This window comes from Echeneis naucrates, chromosome 20 (assembly GCF_900963305.1).
Source record: "Echeneis naucrates chromosome 20, fEcheNa1.1, whole genome shotgun sequence".
In the NCBI taxonomy this organism is placed as follows: domain Eukaryota; kingdom Metazoa; phylum Chordata; class Actinopteri; order Carangiformes; family Echeneidae; genus Echeneis; species Echeneis naucrates.
This window is the reverse complement of record NC_042530.1, coordinates 1,970,266-1,994,702: the sequence shown is the minus strand read 5'-3', so window position 1 is coordinate 1,994,702 and position 24,437 is coordinate 1,970,266. Positions and strand designations below refer to the sequence as shown.

Sequence of the window (24,437 nt, the reverse complement as noted above, 5' to 3'; positions counted from 1 at the left end):
CTTCTTCTTCGTCATGTCATTGAAAGTCGATGAGATTTTAAGAACAATGCTCTGTGTCCTGCGCCTTGGACGTTGCTCAAAATACAGATTAGATTCATCTCAATCTGCATGTATAGTACAGCGACCCACAGTTTTACATAACACCGTGTTATCACCTGGAATACTGAAAGCACCTCTTCACATATTTATCTCACTTTTGGCAGTGTCTCCTTTTCTCTCGAGTGTCTATGCATATGTTTTCCCTCTGGGCTGCTTTATTCTTAAAAAAAAAAAAGAAAGATTGTGACATTGTTGAAAGAATACTAAAGCAGAAATGCAAAAAATAAATAAGCACAATCCTGTGAAATCCTCACCGACTATACTGACCAGGGTTTAAAAGTATTTTCATTTTGCTGGATCTCTATTATTCCCCCTGTTTACTTATAGTTCTGTGAAAGTTTTAATGAACCGCAACTTCTTTTGTATCCCTGCGATGCAAAAAAACAAAAACAAATACATAGCTCCTCAGGAACAGAGTGCATACAAGCAGAGACCTCCTTACAGCAAACAAACAACAAAAAAAAAAAGGCGATGGACTATAACTGAAGCTGTTTCTTTTCTACATCATTTTATTAAGAAAATAAGTATAAAAATATAAATATAAAACAATAGGACTCAGCATTCAAACAGCATGAATTTCAGTGTATGACAGTTTTCCTACAACATACACTTTCCATTACATATTACACCTATATGATGAAATGAATTCATAGTTTGACAAATAAACTGCACCAACCATTCACATGAACGTTGCTTGTCAAACAAAGATAGCAAATAGTATATAGGACGTCCATCATTTAAAAACATTATACATTTACAGCATTTAATGGAGTTTGGCTGGAAAAGCCGCTTATCTCCTCCCCTCCCCCACCCGAACCCGCTCCAGTGCCGTTACACATTGATAGTATACAATACTACTATCCCTCAGGTTGGTTACAAAACACATTGTCCACACCATTGTTCACAAAAAATCCTAAAAGTCAAAGGCATCTTCACTGATTATGACCAAAAACAGTAAAACTTTGAGAATTATACTGCGTCCCCGTCAATGAGAAAATTCAACTCAGTTCAGTTTTGAGCATCCACACGTGGATATGAGGATCAAATAGTTAACTAGTTAACTAGCGAGCTGGCTAGCAAACTAGACATAAACAGATAGATAGCTTGATAGATAGGTAGACAGACGGTCAACTAGCGCGCTAGCTAACTAACTAGACAAACCGCTGTCTGGCTAGCTAGCTAGATAAACAGATGGAGAAAAAAGAAATGGGCTTGAATGAAGGAGAGACTATCAAGGCTTTGTCTAGGTCTCTCGATCGGGGCTCTTCCCTATGTACATCTCCGCAAGCTTCTTGAATTGCGGTCCCCAGTTGCTGAGGTAATCGTAGTCCTGGTCCCCCTCGGTGGCCCCGGACTCCAGCGAACTGAGGGATTCGGCCAGCGAGCCGCTGCCCTCGTAGGCGTACGTGGCCAGGGAGTCGTAGGGGGGCGCCGTGGGATCCGAATCATTCTCCTGAAGCCTCCCAGTAATGAAGTCTCTGACGTCCGTGTTATCCTTTATAGGTGATGTCCTCCGAAAGGGAAAGAGCATTTCGGGTATGATGTCCCTGCGCAGCTTGTTAGCATCCATCACCTCCGGGTTGCGCAGCGTGCCGATATCAAAGGCCTGAGTGTCCTCCTCGCCGCCGCCTTCATCGTTGTAGCTGACAACGTTGTCTCTGACATCCTCTTTGGAGATGATCAGAGGCTCCTTCTTCCTCTGTCTCCTCAGGGCAGCAAACAGCACCACAATCACTGCACACACAAAACGGTGGGAAATACGGAGAGAGACAAAGCTCAGCATAAGATGTGTACCTCCTAACATGTGTCATGCATTAAAGAGCACAGGGGAGCAAAAACACAGAGGGGAGACACATTTGCTACCAGTGATAAATCCCCAACACTGCCTCCGGCATCCACCTCCTATTATTAAAGATTCAGTGAAAAAGCATTTTCTCTCGTTTCCCCCCTTGAACTGCATATTCCATGTATAAAAAGCACAGTGCTCCGAAGATCCGTTCTTTCTCTTTATTTTATTATTATTATTATAATTTTTTATGCTCTCCAGCACACCAGCTCGTATCTCATCTCCTCCATTCTTTTTCAGCAGTAAAAGACAGAGATTGCAGCGTGAGCATGTTTCCAGAGAGTGGCACTGCACGGTAGCAAGTTTTTAAATAAACTCATAAGTCTCCAGGAAAAGAGGAAGCAATCTCTCATTTTCGGACACGAGCACAGATCCTCCTCCACCTGTGCTCCTCTCCTACGCTTTCCTCTCCCATTTTTGTCCTATCAGCAGGTACTGTAGCGGCCTGCTCGCCCTCCCACCTGGGTGTTAATTACAATGCCTTCCACACCGGTTGGGTGGGGGTAGCTGTGTAAAACAGTTCTTCTGCGGACATTTGCGGCAGACCGGTGCCGTGTTTTTAGCCAGGACTTGCAATGAGAAGGGACCAGACTGGGAGAGCAGTTCCAACTCAGCGCCCGCCTGTCGGCATCAAGCAGAGGTGATTGAGACAGTCTGTCTAGGGGGGCGGGGAGGCGGGGGGGGGTTCAAGCGCGAAGAGCGTCAGATAATGAGCAGATGTCGTGATATTTAGCTCAAGAGGAGAGCTTGGAATTTAACCTTCAGTAAGCTCGATACGCCCGGAGAAGATCTGCCCACCACCCGGATAAGGAATTTTAAAAACTTGGAATTGAAACAAGCAGATGGAAGGAAAGCTGGTCGACATTAATTTGCTCGTGTGAGTAGTTAAGTCAGAGTGCAGATCGACTAATATGCTCCGAAACAAGAAATCGTGGCAGGAAGACGAGGGTCCAAATTCAACACATGGAAAGGGTTAAAGTTTTATTTTCAGACTGACGCGCACACACAAAAAGTCATTTCTATTCACAATGTCTAATCAGCCACAAAAGCTTCTATCATGTACTCAGCCAAGAAGGCGAGGCCCATCGACAGCCGAAGCTCATTATTTATTGATAATCCCTCGACCATAAGTGCCACACATTTCTGCTTTTTGCCAAGTAAAATGATCAGCTGTTCCTGAGGAGGGCTGGCGTGGTGCTGGCGTGGTGCTTCGGGATGTCAAAGTGTAAAATGCGACCGCCTTTACACACTAAATGGAGGTATTTGTTCTTCGCACATGCAAATTATCCCGTCGTTGTCACTGATTAGACCGGCTTTTATTACTCATGTATGATAAAAGGATAAGACGTCTTTGTTGGGAACAGGCTGTTTCATTTCAGGATGGACAGTTTTCTCAGAGAACTGACCCCCTTTTGTGGCGGCAGTAACGTACCAGTGGATGGTTCAGGCGTACAACGTGGCCAAAGTTTACATCCAGTCTCACCCTGAGAATCAGCAGCATTAACGATAAGAATGACATTTCAAGTATGAAGTGCTCACTTGTGTCTTTCTAATCACCATATGGATCATCGCTGAAGGCGCTGCCAAAATTCCACTCAGACTCGATTGCTTTTTCTTGGTATTCAGAATGCTTTTTCTTTCTTTCTTTCTTTCTTTCTTGTTTTTCATTTCAATTGGAAAATTCTATTTCAAGTTGCGAAAGTATTTAAAGCGCATGAAATAAAAAAATAAATATCCTATACCTAATATACCTAATAATCGAGAATTGAAATATTCAGACTGGCATCACGTCCAATGTCAACATGAAATATTCAGTAGTGATGAAATTACTGAGAATTATGTTGCTGATATAACTCTTATTATTATGGAAATGCTGTGAGCGTCTTATTTCTCGTTTTGTTGAAGAGCAGCATCTCCATGTGTCAACAAGCTTTGCTTTAATATAATGAGACACTCAGCTGCTGCAGCCAAAGTGGGAACCGCTGGCCAAATATTTTTAGCACCATGTCATATATTGACCTGAGAGTCCAAGCTTTTAATTGATCACTTTTGTAAGAATAGACCGTGTGATTCCCTCCCCCACTCTTCCTTCATATTGGCACTCAACAGCATGCACTTGAGCCAGTAATGTACTTTGGGAACGTTATTGACTTCAGCACCCTGATTTGGCCGCAGCCTGGGGCATTTGAACTCCATGTCTGCTCGGGGTCTTGTTGTGATGCATGCCCCCTTGCCGTGGATCCACCAGCAGACTGCTTGCTTGAAAACTACTTAAGGCTGCGGCAAGGTCAGTCCAGCTCACTCTTACCCTGCAGAGAACTCAGGAGCTGTGACGCTAAAAGGCGAAGTTGTCTCCGGGCGTAGATTGGATGGAGATGTGGCTCCATACAGCTGACAAGTGACTTCAGTCAGGGGCATCTCTGTTGGCAACCCGAAACAGCGTCTGCTTTGGATTTCTCCATAAACTCGGGAGCTTTACATCACATCTCCTATCACAAATCTTTGCATTGTTATTTTTTATTTGTACAACAAAAAGACAGCCAGGAAATATATATATATATATATATAAATAAAAAAAAATCTCTCCACTGTCTGTTTGTGATCTTACGTAGGCTGCAAATATCAGCATGTCAGGCTTCCTAATTTACCACCTACATTAGTAACCCAGTGTTGTTTGCAAAGCCAAAGAACACATCTTTAGCGAACCACATTATTATGTGGGGTTACAGGTTATGTAACAAAAAGCCTGTTAAAGACTGACACGTTTGATGTGTGGGAGCGTAGAAGCTATTATATCAAAGTTTAGGCTAATGCTCTGTCCTGTCCTTTACCCTGCCCCGGCCTTGTTACCTCACTTAGGGTTATGTTTTTGCAAACTGAGTGCTCAGTGCTCATGCATAAGGTTAGAAATGACACATTTTGGAAATGCGGACAACGCAGCGCTTCTCAACCTTTATTCCCTTTCCGACTGGAAGTTTTAAGTTTAAGCCAGTATGGACAGATCATCCCAGGGGCAGACGCTCAAGCAAAAGTTAAAGGGCTCCATTCTAATAATTATTTATAAGAAAATAAAGTAACGACCATACATAAATAATTAGATTTACTTACATCTTTAGTAATTTTAATACTCATACAAAATTGAGGTAATTCTTCCACACGACCACAGGAACACCAGCCAACTGCAAAAAAGACTGAACCAACTAATCTCCATCCAACGTACAATATAGACCAAAATCTATCTTGTGCATAAGTAAGCGCCAATTTCCCCCAAGTGTACCAACAGCAGGAGGTTGTGCTCAACTTCAAGAGCCTGACAATCTAGCTGCTTTTTCAGAAGCCAATTTTGAACATGAGATTCAGAAAGGGAAGTTATATTTTCAGAGGTCATTGTTATGTTGTAAAACGATGTCAGGACTGACCTACTATCCCGTTACGCTTTGCTTAAATAGCTCCTATTTGTGACATCAACCAGTTGCCTGACACGTGCAGCTTCAGCCCAAGAAGTGGAGGCTTCAGTGGTTTTTTATCCACACAGTTTTCAGCCAAGTGAAGGAGCCAACATCACACACTCCTGTGATTAGACATGAGGTGACTGCCGTTGTTTGCTTCAGTGGGAAATGCCCATTCTTATGAGTAGCTGCCTCTGTAAACTGCACATGTACGGCGGCGGCACTGGAACTTGAAACCTTCGGGGTTCAAACATGCATAGTTTCACACCTGCACAGACACATGCTCATACATAAGGCGACTTACTGAGGAGAATGATGACACAGAGCAGTATGGCCACCAGAGCTCCAGTCGTGAGGCCATCTGAGAAGGGCAGGACCTCGGGGTTACACGACTGCATTTTTCCTTGGCTGTCGCAGGCACAGACGCGCACGATGAGCGTGCTGGTACTGCTCTGGATGGGGTAGTCATTGTCAGAGATCACAACAGGCAGGAAGTACATGCTCATCTCACGCCGGCTGAAACCTCCCCTGCGCGTCAGGATATTGGCAGTGTTATCTGCGGAAAAGATGCAAATAGAGAAAGCTTGTCGGGGATGAGACATTTCAGATAGCTCGATGTCGTTGCTGGAAAGAGTCGCAGTCTTTATTTCCTTTTTTGTCCCTCCTCTGGCAGACAGCTCATAATAACTTTACTTAAGTGTTGAAATAGTAATTCAAACAAGCAATATTAATACCAGCCCTGTGTTATTTATTAAAAAGTCTTTATCCTCCAAAAATCATTTCAAACTACTTTATTAGTTATCCCGTAGCAGCCCTTGTCCTAAAAAGACAATAGCATCGAGGTTACACATGGCAACGCCCCCATGGAAAACTAATCAAAGTCCAAAGTTTGTTTATTATATTTGTACTCGTTCTCCGTCTTTAGTCGGTGCTGCAGTCTTTTCACTTTGCTGCGATACAGCCGAGTCGATGCTGAATGCAGGACTAGAAATACTGAAGCAGTTACGCCAAATACAAAGGGAACAAACAGATCCAGCTGTCAGAGTTGCACTGACTGCTTCTGTAAGCTTCTTCAACTACCGCTGCACTTCTGTTGGAAAAACAGTGTGAGCACTGCCAAAACAAAACACAACAATCACACTGTACACAAATGTAATATAAGTACATGGATTGAATTCCGGTGTGTGAAGTACAATAAAAGCATGTATAGCTATCCCATATGAATATGAAACCATTTATCTAGAAGGGAAGAAAGATGTGATTTTAAATTCATTTAAAGTTAATAAATCCACAATAAATAAATAAAATCACAATATATATATATATATATATTGTTTTAAAGAATTTAAGCTGAGACATGATTCTTTGTCTTGTGCCAGTTACACTTCATGACCACTAGGTGTAATATTGTTTTTATATAAAGGAACTATATGTTGATTATATAGCATTATACTTTTTACTTTGGATAACTCATGCATCGCGTTTGCCTATTTGCTGAATCAACCGGGGATGAAATCAGGGTTTGTTTTGACACATCTTACCATCCCTGTCTTCGATGGAGAAGTTCGGGTTGCTGGCGCTTATGCTGAAGACAAACTTGTGTCCAACAAGTGGTTCATCCGTGTCGACAGCACTTATTGTCTGAATCAGCTGCGAACGGCAGACACAAATATATGAGAAGGTTTGCGTTTACATTGAATCTAAACGCATTAAAAAAAAAAATCAAAAAACATCTAACGCTGGTAAGAAGAGAACACATCCAAAACAGCTCCCCTGCCCTGAGGTGCCGAATAGACGTGAAGGTTTTATCTGATGTGTTTTTAAAGCACTGCATGAACTGGCACCGGGTCGTATCCCTGAACTGCTCGACCCCTTTTTCTCCACCTCCAGACCAGACACGACGCTCCATCCCAGGCTGCCCATTAAAATCCAAAGGTGAAGGCACATTTTGTGTAGTTGGCACTAAACTGTTGATCAGTCTGATACCAGCTATTAGCTCTCCTCCTCCACTTGCAGCTTCAAAACACATCTAAAGAGTTGTCTTTTATTTAGCCTGCCAATTATCTGTTTGTTTTTTTTTTTTTACTTTCTCCACGTTTTTGATGCTTTTATTCATCTTATACATGTCACAACTAATTTACTTGTATCTTCGTTTTAGATCATCTCTGCATTTTTTCTTATCAATAATTTAATCTTTCTCTTTCTCTCTCTTTGTGGTCAGCATGTGTTTTTTTTTTTTTTTTTTTTTTTTTATGTTCTCCACAAATACAAAAACAGATGGAATTGTTTTTCTGGACGGTTTTTGGTCACATTGAAATCCGAATTAGAAGCGCACAACATTTTAACCTCAAAATATTAAAAGAATAAACTGAGGCCAGTCACACTTACACACTAGACTAGTCAGTAATTAGTGAGAAGTGATTAGATAATTAAGGGATTTGCTGTCTTTTGAAAAGTCACAACAATAAGCACATGGGGCTCCAGTGAGAGTGGTGATGGAGTCTGAGTTTTGTGGATGGAGATTCTTCTCTTTAAAAACACCAGTGATTAGTCTCCAACTTAAACTGTCCCAGTTGTCAGAGAAGAACATGGTAATGATGCACTTAACTTCCAGAATCGTTTCATTTCTGTCAGCGCGTATCGATTTCTGGTGATTTCACACACAAAGTGCTGGACTCCAACTCAAATGATCAAAACTTTCGCCTGAAGTCAGGAATCAGAATGTTACCTGCGTGTTATCTACTTTTACATCACGTGCATTGATTTCGCCAAACATTGCTTCTCAAGAGTTTTTTTTAGACTTTAGACCGAGGTCCACTAAAGCCATGAAAATAAACCTCAGAGATCACAACCCACCAAAACCCAAAAACAGACTGTGGTTCCCCAGATTTAGAGCAAGCAACGAGTCCAGCTATGATAAGAAATCATCCATTTGTAACATTTGTGTAAATTTGCCACCTCAATGAATTTAGATCAATGCATCAATAGCAAAGCCTGATTGGGGTAATTAAAGAATTTCCACTACCTCTCCTGCTTTGATGCTCTCGCAGACAAACGTGTCGTAGGACATGGCGAACTCCGGGGCGTTGTCGTTGACGTCTAATACCTTGATGAATACGGGCACTCGTGTCGTCTGACGTGGATTATCTGGGAGGAATAAATAAATGCTTGAGGTTAAAAATAGCAATTTTTTTTTTTGAACAATTTTTTGTAAATTAGGAATTGAAGCAGTATTTACTGATTTCAGTGGCCACCACAGAGATGTTGTGCCATTTGGACATTTCTCTGTCTAGTGCTTTCAGTGTTGTGATGGTGCCATTCATAGAGTCGATGTTGAACAACCTCTCTAGATCTGTGTGCCGATCGATGGAGTATCTGAAAGAAAAACACAAAACTGTCATTTATACCACCACATGCAACTCCGGTGTACACAGAGCATGTGTTTATCTGGAACAGGTAATTTAACATGTATTGCTCATAAAAATGATTGCATCTTTTTTTTTTTTTTAATATCTCTTCATCCAGCACAGATCTGCGTTTCTCACATTCTGCATAAAGAAATCAAGCGATGATACAACTCTCCTCGTGCCTCCTCGTTTGCCATCGTCAACTTCACGTTCCACTGAAATTTGAATATTCAACACAGTACGCCATGTGGCGCGGGTCGAGAGTGGCGTATTTGTGTGTCGGAGATGGGGGGGGGGGCGCCATATGTGTGGAATGGCGGCTCTGAGCTTGTGTGAATCGATACAGCAAATTAGGCTCTTTCACTTTGACTTTGTGCAGTGCCACAGAGGGCTTATATAATTCTGGGAAATAAACAGCGTCTGTATTCACTTCACAGGGCCGCCGCCCTTTTCCTCTGGGAAATAACCGAGAGGGACCTATGAATACCCCGCCACCACGCCACTGACACATGGTGAGGCTGACAGATTAGACTTAGCCAAGTGGGCATGTTTTTGTCCTCATTCCAAGACACGGATAAAGGGAGACTTTGTATTTCTACCATGTGTCCCCTCTTTTCTTATTGATTTTATAGTAGTTTAATTAAAGCTGGAACAATGAGTTTTGAAACAATTAAATTAGCACAATAAAGCATTGCACTCTTCTGCCTGATGAGGAAATCTTTGCTTAACAAGTCATTGATTCATCTGCAAGTCGGCTAAATTGTGGGACTGGGTTCCTGAGAGGGAATGAATTTATTGTGAAAAGGTAGACGGGAGTTTTGGCATTTGTTTCCAGCAGTCTGGCTCCTTTTAGGGTCTGCACACATCTAGCTGTCTCTTATAGCATACTTGACTAGCTTGTTGTCAGCGTCGGGGTCCCTGGCTGACACCACGCCGACGAAGCTGCCAGCAGCCGTGTCCTCGTGCACCTCGATGATGTAAGGGTTCCTGGTGAAAACGGGGGACTCGTCCACGTCCTCTACTGTTACCTTGACCGTGGCATAGTCCTTGAATTGCAAACCGTGGATGAACCTTGCATCCAAGTAGGTGTTTTTCACCTCCACTCTGAACTCGTAGTCCCTCTTACTCTCATAATCCAGTGCCTGGAGATAAAAGAACATCACAAGTCAAGCTGTAGACTTTTCCATAACAACAGTCCGCCTCCAGGATTTTTGATAGGCAATTTATTGCATTTCATTTGTCTGCCTTTATCTTTTTTCATTCTCTACAAATTCTGAGTTGCAAATCCAAGTGAGGAATACTGATCTGGAAGGTCTTAGGGGAAAACTAAAAGGAGTTTCTAGTAAAATACTATTTCATATTATTCATTTCACTGGCTTTGGGTATCTGATTTTATATTGCTGTTGAAAAATAAATTTTGTTGTCTTTCTTACACAAACAAACGTTATCAGGCTCGGCTTGTAATCTGAAACTGCACTCCGTCTTTCCACTCAAGCAAAACATGCATATTAAACTAAGATATATAAAAAGAGAAAGCTCAGCTTTAATTTCAATTTAAACCTTCAGTGGAACTTGAGAAGAAAAGAGCAGCTCCCAAAGGTTATTTTTTTCTTTACCCTTTTTCCTATATGCTTCGAAACAGATCTTACAGTTATAAGGTGTTTTATCTATAGGATTCCCTTAAAAATCTTGAAAGCCAGGCTCTTTATTTGTATGTAAACAGGCCAGTTGGCATAAGTAGTTGATCTGTCTGAGCTATTAAGTTATAGTTCAGTAATAATTCAGCATCATAACAAGAGCTGTTTGCAAAGCAATGCTACTTTTAGTTTCAATCACTTCTTCTCTTCCCAGGTCAGCGTGCTAAACGGCTAGTCTTTGCCACTGGCCACTTTGTTAGTTTACCTTTTTGATTACGATGATGCCCTCTTGTGTCATTTGGTCAGTGATGATGTTGAATGTGTCGTGACCACCGACGATGCTGTACTCCATCTCGGCGTTGCGTCCGTCGTCTGGATCGTCGGCCTTAATGCGGCCAATCGCGCCGCCAATCTCTGCCGACTCCACAGCCGTCACACGAAAGGAATCTTGACACGAAAGAAATCGATTGCGTTATCTCCCAAGACAAATTCAGCCAGGTTTCAAAGCCTGTTAGGAGCCGATATGAATCAAGCAGAAAATGGCCCCTTACGGTTTGCGAAGCGCGGCGGGCTGTCGTTCACATCGGAGAGGGTGATGCTGACCGTCGTGGTTCCTGAAAGCCCGCCCATCTGTCCCGCCATGTCTTTAGCCTGGATCACAACCTGGTAGTTTTCCTTCACCTCTCTGTCCATGCCAGACAGGGCTGTCTTGATAGTCCCTGAGGAAAAACAGCAACATCATCTCAAAAAAAAGAAATACATTCTTTCCGCCACGTTTTCCACTTTAAAGAGAAAATGGAAAATTTATTTACAGTCTTCCTGAAAATATGATATAAGATTAGGATCAGTCTTGTGTCTGTTCTCAATTGTCTCTGCAGAAATTACATTTATATATTACTAATTTGGTTTTGCCAATTTTGTCTTCAGGGGAGAATGTAATAACTGCCTGGATTATGTTGCCTGGCACAGTTTTTCAGCTCTCCGAAGTGCTGCAGTTTGTTTACCCCGTGCCTGTTGCAGGAGGGTGTCTAACTGGATGCAGGACACCCTGAATCTGTCTGGTTAGGTTTGAGCAAGAAAAACTCCATAATAGTGATAAATGAAATACAGACTGACTACTTTTTGAGAATTGACAATCTCGATTGGACCTCCTGATTATTTTTATAAAAAAAATAATGCAACTCATCGTTATTATTCACAATAATGATCTTCACATAGAGAGCCCCTTTCAAAATCTTTCCTACAAAGTGTTTGACAAAGCAAAGTTAGGAATAAAGTACCATGAATGAAATCAATAGATTTCAATAGTTAGTTAAAAACCAGCACACACTCATTGTAAAAGAAATAAAACGCTTCAAGGGGAAGGTAATACCTGGACCCGTTCTCGGATAAAAGTTTGTTTTAAGAAGGGATTCAGAGGAGGTCACACATTCCTTTGGGCCCTGACTGCACCACCCCACCCCACACACACACACACACACGTTTCCAGCTTGGCATTTGGCCTGGGAACAGCCAGAGGCCTTTTTGCCCGAGGATGTCAAGGTGCGCGGTGGTGTGTGGAGAGCTATGAGGTCTGAAACTGAGAGCTTGAAGGATAATCTTTTAGATTTTATAATTTATTTCTTTGTGAGGCCAAAACAGGAGCAATGTGGTTGTTTCTCCTGGTACTGATTTAAAAAAAAAAAAAAAAAAAACTGGAAACAGTCAACAGATTTTTGAGCGAGCCTGCAAATTAGTTTTTCTTTAAAAGTTAAAAATACAACTATACTAATTTCTCAACACGGTCTGACAGAAAAACAGCAGATGTGCCAAAATATTTTTTGGGAAAAAAAAAAAAACATTTTCCGTTGAAATCGTGGAGAGTCCAGCTGCTGCGTATGTTAACTATTGCTAAATGCTAAATGTGCATATCAGACGTGTCAATAAGGCAGTTTTGCATTTTGTGGAGTTTGTCATTGACAGAAACAGACCAGATATTTTTACTAACAGCATCCCAGAAGTCCCCCCGTATTGAGTGGCTGCGATAACAAGATCAATTTGACATTGATATTCCCCTTTACCTCTGGGTAGGAAGGCAGACAGGGAAAGCACAGTATGTCAGATATTATTCAGGCATGCTGGAAATAAATAATCAGAATAATGGCAGCGAAGGGGTTTGCCTTTTTAAGCTTACATGTGTCACAGACAAAGCAAATGGTTTATTCATGCATCGTCTTACATGACTAACACAAGTAAGACAAGCACAAGTGTCCCTATTGAAAAGATTCACTTTCCAACCAAAAGGAAAGAACAGAATGGGAAATCTGAGCTGAAATGAGTCACCTCATTGATGTGTTCTTACAGGCGGCTCACAGCTGTAGTCTACAATCTGAATTTCTTGCGTGATGACAGACTCTGAGAGGCAGATTCTTCATCTAATTCTTACCAGCACTCAGCCGAGGTTAACGCGGGAAGATCTGTTTACAGACGAGCGTAACATTTAGAAACGTCGTCCAGAAGGGATCCTGCTGGGTTTTGGCTTACCGTTTTCAGAATCCACCGAGAAATACGGCTGTCCCTGGAGGATGCTGTATACGAGCTTGGCGCTGTTCCCGTATGTTTGATCATCAGCATCAGTGGCAGTAACAGTGACAACAGATGTACCTGCAAATAGAACATGCAGAGTCAGTTTTAAAAGCCAAAGCAGTGATGCCACACAAATACACTCTCAGACACACACAGTCGAAACACCGTCAACCAAGTTACTCAACATATTTTTACTTGCTTCCCCGAAGCATGAAGGGACTTTGCTTTTGCACTTATCAGCACAATGCAATCCTACTGCCTGCTTTAATACCAGCAGGGCCCTGCTATTATTATTATTATTATTCGTCTTTTAGTGGAAACCGGTGACTAATGTCTAATTTTCATGTCAAACATCATGGCTCTGGAGTAAGTCAAATTAAAGGGCTTGAAAAGAGGCAGCGATGGCTCAGTAAAATCAATCGGGAACAAAGCATTACTCCTCATTTCTTCTCTTCCTTTAAAGACATAACAAGGTACCCGCTGCAGCTGCCCAATGTTTCTTTTGATTAAACCACTGTCTTAGTAGTTCAGTTCCTTTTTCTTTTTGTCGAGGCGGCATTGGGATTATACCGAGAAGTTTTTTACTGATGAGCTGGAATGTAATTACTCAGCTCATGGATGTTGTGTTACAGTTCAGACTCTATTTGGACGCTTGTACAGTTTTGTTCTTCAGGCTTAGTGCTTGAGCACATCGTTGAAAATTAAATAATGGAATCCAATGTAAAATAAAATGTGTGGGAGATGCAGCCCTTTTCACACATGCTGTCCAAAAAAAAAAAAAAAAAGGATTAGGCAGATACATGTGAAGGCAAACTGAATCACCATATTTCATATTTTGTGCTAAATCCTTTGCAGTCAGTGAACTCTCTGACACACTAGGCATCAGCATACACATCCCCTGCAGACTCCTTTGCCTCCTTTTTTTTTGGGGGGGGGGCGGCCTTTGGATTTTGTCCAATCCTCAAGAGGAATCCGGCTCTATCAGGTGAAGATGAGAGGACTGGCCAGACAAGGATAGTCCACATCTTTAGCCTGTAAAGCCTCATGGCTGCCTTGGCTGATGATAATGATGCTCCTTGCATTCACCCTGTTGGTTCTGTCTGCAGTGAAATCATCGGAGAGTGCCAGCATGTCTGTTTCATTGAAGTCGTACGTGCCCAAAACATAACGGAACCACTGCCACTTTTGGCAGACGAGCCCGCCCAGGCTTCGGGTCACGAGCTGCTGCTTTTTTCTCCTCCCCCCCCCACAATTTCCTCTTCCCGTCATCTTGATTGAGGTTGATTTTTGTCTTGTCAGTCCACATTCTGCTGGTTTCCTTTTTGTGTGTTTTTGTGAACTGCTGTCTGGCCTTTCCGTTTCTGAGGTTTAACGGCGGTTTGAGCCTCGTAGCAAATCCTCCCGAGGTTATGCTCAGGAATGAAAGTCTGCTCTTTACCACTGACAAAGAAACACGTGCAGCTTTTGTTGCTCGGGAGCATTCTTGACTTGCTCTTGCTGACATAAAGGGGATTTTTTCATCATCCTTCAAATAATTTTCATCTTATCCATCCTGCGCTCCTCAGGGCCTCAGGTTGTGTGCCATTTTTATTGTTTTCCTTTTCACTCCAGATTTTGATTCTTTAGAATGTCCTTTGCTTTTGATTTTGGCAACCAACTAACTCCCCTTGAAATGTCTTTAGCCCCACTATTATAATTTCCTTACTTGTGCGGTCACCTCTTCGCTCCTCATCGACGGTCCCTCCACCTAAATCTAGATGGCAATTTTCAGTCAACTCTCATTCAACGTGAGTGTGTTTGTGAACGAACGAAGGCTGTAATGATCCAGGAACTGAATACCAGCCAACAGTCTCATCACCTACGACTTGAGCACGTAGTGCAGTTTGAGGACCGTCTGAGAAAAGGGCTACTTCGTCCACACAGATGAAAACGTTAATTTAAAGCTGAGATTCGGTACCTCCATGTAGTACATTTCTATAGCACTTGAAAGTTTTTTTTTTTTTTTTTTTAAACATATGGTCACATGGTCTACTTTTTGGTCTGTGTTTCTCTAAATGAGAACATAATTTTAATGAATTGACATTGTGTTGCTTCGGAGAAGGTTTGAAACCGAGGCCATAAACTCATGAAGAAAATGTTTACTGGGGTTATGGATCATGTAGTTTTCAATCTCTTCATCACTGGATTCAGTGTGAACACAGTTCTGTCTACCCTGACAAAAAAAAAAAAAAAAAAACCTGTTAAGCTTAAAGCTGCGGCTGAATCGCGGCTCTGCCGTGTCATATTTATTATAGTGTTTCAACTGAAATGTGCTGAAATATTGAGTGTGAAGCTGAAAAAAAAAAAAAAAAAAAAAGGATCTCTCTCCAAACACTTTTGGCCTGGACTGTGTGCTCGTGGACAATCACCAGTGTTATTTGGCAACATGAAGCAGCATCGCAGGGACTCCAACGCACACAGTACACAGTAAATAGAGACGCCCAGCCTCCACGTGTGAGCGATGCGACTGCCTAAATGTGTTTTATTTGTGCAGTAGATAACCAAAACGAATAAAAGTTAAAGTGCAGAAAGAGCTCGCTCCCTCTATACTGCCATTGTAGTCACTTCCATTTTATGTACTGCATAATCAACCCGAGCGTCTCAATGATGCCACATTGCAAATACTGTCCTTGGCATTCAGGGGACCTCTGTCGTGTCCTGTTTGGGTCTGACTGTCTCTGCGCATACTAATGAACTCTTGAACATCTGTCCCACTTAGCCCCAGCACTGATAGCATAAAAGGGAGCTGCTGATTCTTCATGGCTGGCTGGCTTGATTAAGCAATGTGTTCACTCTGAACATATAAGGCAGTTTATTAGTACGGAGACGGGCAGCGGTGACCCTGACCCACCTTTGGCCATTATCCACGCAGCTGAGAAATCTAAGAGCAGCGTATTATGAATTCCAAATAAGACATTGCTATTTGTCACAGAGACAATTGGGTTTTGATTTACCCTTGATTGCTCCTGTGTATTAATTTGTGGTTGCATAATAGAGGATTGATTTTGAGTTGCATGCATTACTTTCATAAGCTTTGTTTATATTCATGCCAATTGGTTTATTTATATTACTTGAATGGATTGAAGTGGAGTGCAATGAAGCAGATCCTTAATTGGAAAGGCTGCGACAATCTAAACTTTCAATATTTCTACTGCCTATTAAAAATGGCAAATGGCATCACTGGTTATGAATGCCCGATGAGCCCGACCGAGCCAATAACAATCACAAAAGCAGCAAACAACTTTGAAGTGAATACAGTGTCACATTAAGCCGGTCCGGCTGAATGATGAACAACACAGCGTTCAGCGATTTGGTTTCTCCACAATGCCTGCAAAAAGTGTGTTCTATTAATTACACAATGACATCAATTCTTAAATAGATAAATAAGGGCCAGTGATTTTTCTCAAAGGTTTTTTTGCTGACCATTTTCTCAATTGATCTTTTGCGCTGCGACTGAAAGAATTAAAGAAAGGATTTGCAGAAGAACTTCTTAAACAGCATATTTTACAGTTTTTATACATATATTCATAAGTCCTGAGTGATATAAATGGCGAGAAAAAGCAGCAAATCTTCACATTTCACTGTCTGGAAGCCGGAGTGAACGTTTAGCAGAGTAGCCAATTCATTTTTCATGATCTTCTTTGTCAACCACTTGATTAATCCACTTATCCATTCAGCTGTAGAACAAAAAGCAAGTCATAACTTACCAACTTCAGACATTTCCGGGACGCTGGCGAAGTAGATGTCCTTCGCAAACTTTGGCGCATTATCATTGATGTCATGAATCTTAATATTGAACTCGGTGTCCGGCTCCAGCTCGGCGTTGGTGTTCCTGTCCAGAACCTTGGCGTGAAGCGTGTACATCGCCTTCTCCTCCCTGTCCAGCCTCTTGGTGGCGTGGATGTCCCCAGACTTCTCATCAATCAGGAACAGGGTGCCCGCCCCGTCTCCGGTGAGGACGTACTTCACGTTGCCGTCGCCTCTGTCCATGTTGGAGTGCAGCTGGAGATGAGAGAAGGGAACTTTACTTTTGGAAAACAGAAGTGTGGAACTGTCAGATGTTCTGTTATTGACTCCGGATTGAGGCTTCAGCTTTTAGTCAGACTTTAAGTTTGAGTAACCTTTGGCAACATTGTAGTTTTTTTTTTTATTTATTTTTTTTATTTTTTGAAGTTCAAGTCTACTGAAGAAGAAGGAAAAAAAAAAGTTATCCAGAATATTTGTGTCGACAATGTGGCTGAAAATTTGAAAAGAATACTTGCATAAAAAATATACACACAAAATAATAGATCTCAGGGTTTCTCCTCCATTCTGTCTCTTTTCCTTTTAAGCAATGAATAAATAAATGAGGCTGGTTCAGGCAGGAACCAAGGTAACGTTTTCAAACTTTTAACTCCCTTTCTCTGTTTTTATTTAGATTTTTTTCATGATTATTATTTATTTATTTTCCCTGTTTGATTGGTTCTCCGTGGATCGAAGACTTTGTCTGCCTTCCAGGAGGAAAAGAAAAAAGTCCTGAGAGTCCAATTTGTGAGCTGTGAAAATATAATTGACTTGACTTGACTGGCCTTGTCTTTTGCATCGTATTTTATTTGAGCTATCAAAGGACCAAACTTATCAACAGCTCACTTGTTGAACATGCAGTAAATAAAGATTATATGATACACGGGGTTTCGGGGAATTAACGCATTCAAATTAAACTTGTTGGTTAAGGGGGCTTTGCCTTCTTTTAAGCTTTGGCAGAATTGTCTGAAAAGGTTTAACACTCTTGTGAACAGTGAGATAATGGTGTAAACCCACCAAGGAATCGCTCTCTGCACAGAAAAGAGCCTTGGCACCCTCGGTGTCAAGTGTGGCATACTCCATTACTCCGGATCAAATTAGTCATAGATTTTTCTTCTAAATTGTGGCTCTGAAAAATGATGAAAACCTGACCCACAGCAACAATTGCTAAAATTAGTCACCTCTGACCTATCCATCACCTTGAAGCAGCTCCAAGTGCCATGGAGGAGTAATGTCGGCGTACTGTGACAGACACTTGATTCAAGCTCATTACTGTGCTGGATCTGTCAGCAGATATATTTAGAGCGCTATCTCATGGGTTCACATTTTAAATGACAAGTAGTTAGGGACACAGACTATACGTCGGTAACTTATTAATATTAATGTCTGCATACTGTGAGGAAACTAATTATTTTTTCCTGCAGTTGGAAGAGTGATGTCAACAGTACAACATTGGATGGAAATCAGAAATGTATTGCCAGGGTGCTAGCTATTCTCAGGCAGAATTAAAGAAATAAAAAAAAAATAAAATAAAAAATGGGGACGCATGTGAAAACAAGATGCTGTCAAGTTCAAATGAGCAATATGCACAGTATTTGGCGTTGTGTTTGAAAATATTTTCATGCAGATGAACTCCATTATCCAAAGTCTATTAAAATGGGAATATCAGTCAGCTTGAATCCTCACATATATTTGTGTTCTGGGACAGCCTGTTCATTGTTTGTGAATATAAATTCGCTCTTGAGCTGGAGACCAGTGAAGCAAGGATTTATGACGTGTTATGGATGTCAAGGCTGAAACTGCTATTGACTGTGAATGACAGGCTAATTTTGGCAAGCAGGGGTGTTTGTATGGCCTTTTTTTTTTTTTTTGGCATTGAAATGGGCTTACATCTGCAGCATGTGCAAGCTGTATAAAAAGAAATCAGTTCAATGCCTAACTCAACTTTAAGATTCATGATCAACAAGGTGATATATGACCTGCTGGAAGCCTTTGTATGCGCTCACTACTCAATGCTGCCTTTTGCAACATAAGAAAAACATGTCTCATTATAGGGCCGACTTTTCAAACACACTGCTGTGCTTTATAATTTGGATCGCACAATTTCAGATCATGCCACACCATAGAAACTGCATTTATGCAATCTTTTGATGGTGTGACTGTTGCTGTATTTCCCAGTCTTGGTTGTTAATACTCTTAAAAAAAAAAAAACTGAAGTGAAAAAACACCAAATAATGAGGCATCAACGGACCTGACAGTCTTTGTACCCACATTCCTGGAGGATAACAAGGACGTTAAATCTTTGTCGATCTTTGTCGATCTGTATTTTACATTACTCCCTTAGTCTGTCTAAGTCTAATTTGGAAACAGTCAGCATCCACTACATCCTAAATCACGACGCATGTTCGGTATGTGAGTTATGCAAGAGTGTCTCACCAAAATCACTGTCAATTTATTTCAATTTACCGAGGTGTGTTTTCATAAGTGCACCAAACTCTGCGTCTGACATGCAGAGTGAACACAGAGCACTGTGTACAGCTCTAATGGGGAAAAATGACACTGATACTCCTATGTGTATTTAAGGGAGGAAAAAAAAAGTGGCACAAAGTGTTTTTCATGCAGCCTTAACAAAATCAAATGTTAGCACTACCTCACTCTATTTGCAGAGATTCAGAAGCTCTCCTTTCAAGACCTTGCAGCACAAACACAGCCTTTTCAAGGCCTTACAACAGAAGCACAGAAGAGTGCCTTGATGAGTTAAATCGCTTTGCACAAACACTGAGGAATTGTCAGTAAAGCAGCAAAATCATTGGCAATTCTTGTCAGGTCTCTGGTAAGCATTGCTCGGTGCTGCAAAGAGGAGATAGGAAAATAGAGTGCAGAACGGATACAGAATAATTACTCTCCCTCCTTCTCTTAAGACAGACAGTCACAAATTCTTTGCTATTGGAGAACTGTACTGTTCTATATATTATGCAGGTAAAAGTTACAGCTCTCTGGATCTCCCGTGTGCTTTGTCCTTGTTCAGAGCTCATTCTGCCAAAAAAAAAAAAAAAGAAAATGCATGAAAGTATCAAACAAGGCTGTGCACAGACCTCAAGGATACTTATTGGCAAAGTATTAACACAACAAAGAGCTACCTTGAATATTCAAATTTAGGGCAGCACATTTTGTTTACAAGGCTCAACACAATGCAGTGTACTAAGGTTTTAATAGGATTGTGTTCACTTCAAACACACCCGCTCAAACGCTCCAGAATCCAAAGTTTGTGGTTGTATTGCTCAGCATTGCAAGTGTTCACACTTCACAGCCCTGCTTAAGAAGTAGGGCACCACAGCTGCACACAGTGAGTGCTCACACTCATTAATGGCTCCGTGAAAGTCAGTTAAAATGAGATTTGAGGGGTTTTACACTTCATACACACACAGCAGCTTCACACTATATTTACACTCAAAGTATATACGAGGCGGTATTTCATTTTATTTTTTCACTGCTGACAATTGCTGCTGATCCAAATTAAGTGCTCCAGACCTTACTTTTACCAGTGCAGTTATTTATTAACCCCCCCCACCCCTCCATCATTCTGTGAGGTATCAGTCAGCAGCACTCAGAATGTAAGCCTCAAAGCAAGCGTATCTTTTGAACACCTTGATAAGCAATATGAGCTGCATTTATTATGCACCGCAGCGGCGGCAGCGCATTGCTTCCTTTTCAGCAAAGAGCCAGAGACATACAAGAGTGTGGATGTTCTTTACATCAAATTTGATTGCCGTAATCAAGAAATCAACCTCAAGTGACAGTTGGTGAGTGTGTGTGGGTTGATTGGAGAGGTTTGATTGAATGTGAAATAAACAAGGTCTCCCACAGTGCTCGGTGAAGACCATTAAATGATCTTTATGAGGGTGACCATCAAAGCTTTGATGGCTTTGTGCCGGGCATGAAAGTGCTTTTTGCATGCGGTCTCGGTTTGCATCTCTCTCTTTCTGTCTCTCCTGCTTTCATTATCTATTTGTCAGTCTGCATCTCTGACCGTCTCTGGAAAAAAGCGTCCCCCTATAACAGCGTCTCTCTGTCCAACGTCCTCCGTTCCATCTTCCTTCTGTTTATCTGCTGTATCGACGAGGGTTGTGACTTACACTTGCTTTCATCGATTGATTTTCCAATTATGCTTGCGATGAATCGATAAATCGTTCCTTCTGCACAGCAGCATGATGTTTGGAGATTGGTTTTTCTGACCGGCAGGCAACAACACAAATATGTCGATCTGATTAAATATATGACCCAGCGACAAACAGCCGGTCCTATTTATAACGCAGGAATCGGTCTTAATCTTCTCTCACCAAAAATCAAAACAGCTGACAGTAAATTATAATGTCCCACCAATAGCTGCAAATGCAATATTATTTTACCACAGATTGAACTGCCAATTATAATGACAGTCACAGTCTGTCAGAGGCCACAGTCGTGTGTACTTAGATGTATTGAAACTATTAGAAGCAGGAGCAAAGCAAAGTTTTCCTGTTCTGTTGATAAGCTACTTGAGCAGTGGACGTATTGTTGGTGAGCCCTTGGGGTGCATTTTTACATCCTAAATAAATTGATCATGGTGAATAATTGGCAATCTGGTCTAGTTGAGCAACATCTGAGGGAATCTCATTCTTCATAAAATGTCATTTTGACTTCATGTCACAATGTTAGTTTGTTTACTTTCATAAAAAGGATATTTCCTGCTGAGCCTGATTGGACACGAATCATCAAATCTCACACATTGTTGTTGTTTTTAACTGAATATATTCATACATATTACACATATCATTTAAGATTTTTTTTTTCTTCTTCCTATGAATCAATAAAAAAAGTTTTTTAATAATCCCAAAATGGATCTTTTCATCAGTTCGTCAGTTTTTTTTTTTTTTTTTTCTGTATCAATCTATGTTCATGTCTGATTGCATATTTAAAAACCTTCCCTTCCATCTCTAAAGCATCACAGCAGAACACGGCTGCCCTATTTTACCCCCTCGGTAATTTATTACAGCCTCATGTTTTTCAGACAGTTTAATAGCAAATGATATTGGACACAGGAAGAGTGGAGAAGTGGCGAATGTGATTGCTTGTCATGCCACAGAAGTTGGGTGCTAGAAAGCATCAGAGAGATGAGAAGAAAGCCACATCACGCCAGGAGCCGATATATCAACGGATGTCCCCCGTTTATAGCGAGAATTCGCTTTGCTGCTTCATCATATAACGCAGCAAGGTGAATTTCATTGGCCTCCTTGATTGATATGTTGTCTCCTTCCTCCTCTTTCTTTTTCTATTCAATTTATTTTTTCTGTTCCTTTCTTCTCACCTACATCAGAATGATGGTTTTGGCAAAAGAAGTTGTCATCTCCCCCTACTCAACCTTGCACAAGACATTTGTTTACTCCGGAGAATGAGGTTTGTGATGAAAGCCAGCTTCCTCTGAGAAAATTGGCTGTCGAAAGTCACCTCATTTCCCTCCCTGGAGTTGATAACTGTAGCGTTCCCCCATCACACCTGTCTTTATAGTGCTAGCATGGGTGAGCTGACAAGAACTTCTCTGATCTGGGTGGGGTGGGGGGGGGGAACACTGTCCCGAGACTCAACTTTTTTTATTTTTTTGAGAATGTCTTGTAAGAGCTGTTTTTTTTGGAGGGTGGGGGCAGATTTGGTCTGGAAAGTACTTTCCTGACATCTGAAATTGGATTCAGTCTTTGAGTCAGACTGAATTTACAGATATATATTTACTCCATCAAAAAAAAAAAAAAAAAAACAATATAATGTTCAGTGTTTACATAGCCGAGAGTTCCTACAAAGAAATTTCAATGCAGCACACTTAAGATACATTTGGAATACATACAAAGCACTTTTTAAGATAATGATAGCGGGATGGCACGGCGGGACAGTGGCTAGATCTGTTGCCTTACAGGGAGTTTGAACCCCGGGCATGGGGCCTATCTGTGTTGGGGTTGCGTTTGGGTTCCCTCCAGGTATTCCTCCCTCCCACAGTCCGATTACATGTCTGTTAGGAGTGAGTTTTGGCACCAGTGGCTGTTTGGCAGCACTGGGAAAGGCTGGCGACTGTCCACCCCCCCCACTCCACTTTGAACTGGGATTGGCTCCAGCCTCCTCCAACACCTCCCCTTTCCAGCACCGATAAGTGATATAGATAATGTATGGATGAGCAATGATTGAACTTTCAGGAGTGAACCCTTTTTTTTTTTTTTGGGTTTGTTTTTTATGGCGGGGGGGGGGGGGCGATGATTCACCATCTGCCACTTGATTTTTACTTCCTGTATCGATCGTGATCATCCAATTTTGGCCTTGATGATGTAAACATTCCTAACACGGGTCTATTGGAGTCGTCGGCCTTAATACCAGGAGGAGGACAAAACAGGCAGTTTTGATTTAAGTATTTAAAAATGCCATCTTTGCTCACTGGCCAAACCACCTTGACCGGCAAATTGGGAACCGCTGATTTCAGGGCGTTATTGTTTTAGAGCATCACTCAAGATGTCTCTTTCTCTGCCACGAGTCACAGTGCCCATAAAAACTTCCTCAAGGGGGTCATTTTGGATTAAAAAAAAAAGTTAATTTCTTTGATGGCTGTGGTGTTGGAGAGGGCTTAGCAACAGGAAGTTTCAGCTCACTGGCTCATGACTCATGCCCCTTTGGTCTCGCTGGCTGATTTGACAAGCGATTATGTTGATTAGTTGATGAAAGTGTGTAGCCATCGATGAAATATTATTATATTACTACACTGCTTCGCAATGTGCCCAACAGGAAATTTGTGTATTTGTGATTTTCATTGCACTGGTGCGATGAAACGTGCAGTCCAAAGTGAAACTGAGACTTGAGGCAAACAGAGTGGTTTGTGTTTGCTGTGCATCTGATAGCTCCACTTTACTGTGCCTGAAACAGCCAGATTTCTGACAGCGCCATCCGTCTTCAGCCAATTACATCAAACACCGCCTCAACAAGCTAAACCTTCTGTAATTAGTCTGCAGACAGTGTGTTCGGGGCGCGTTACCTTGCCGACATATTGATGGTCATTTCCTGTGTATTCCTCTAGCAGAAAGAATTGGTTCCACATCCATCCGCGTTTGGACCGCTGGAGAATCCTCCCATCGCTCTCTGGCATCCCAAACAGATTCCCAATATTCCCAGGTGTGAAAGGCAGCGCAGCAGCACTGGGCCACAGGATCGAGAGCATCAGGAGGAGCAGGATCTGATTGGTTATCATGGTATCCAGTCAGCTGGGAAATGTCCTGGATGACTTGTGAATTATGGTAATAAGCTTCTGATAGGATGAACACTGGAAGGCAGTGTGATCAGTACAGACATTGTATTCCTCTCTTTGATGTCCTTCAGATCCCTGTGAAAAGAGGAAACTTTAGTCAAGAAGCTCTTATGTGGTGCTTGTGTATTTCTGTCACAATAGACTTTAAATCTTAGCAGTGGAATCGCACACATGCTACGAGAGGGCAACGCTTAATGCAAACAGAAGCTCGGTGCAGATTTAGTGTATGCTGCATGTCTCTTCCAGTTCTAGCTGCAGCTAATTATGCAATCATGGCACATAGAAATTCCTCCA

At 41.6% G+C, this 24,437-nt stretch overlaps 1 protein-coding gene across 1 annotated transcript; it reads right to left on the bottom strand.

The window, feature by feature from the left end:
- Positions 1-1,342: 1,342 nt before the first annotated feature.
- On the bottom strand, positions 1,343-24,086 carry LOC115060671 (cadherin-10-like). The gene is made up of 11 exons (XM_029528676.1): positions 23,874-24,086; positions 16,750-17,044; positions 12,962-13,081; positions 10,990-11,157; positions 10,704-10,885; positions 9,690-9,943; positions 8,633-8,769; positions 8,420-8,541; positions 6,936-7,044; positions 5,699-5,950; positions 1,343-1,833 (listed from the first exon to the last, which is right to left on the bottom strand). The coding sequence occupies exons 1-11, from the start codon at positions 24,084-24,086 to the stop codon at positions 1,343-1,345; spliced, it is 2,343 nt and encodes a 780-aa protein (XP_029384536.1).
- Positions 24,087-24,437: the final 351 nt, after the last annotated feature.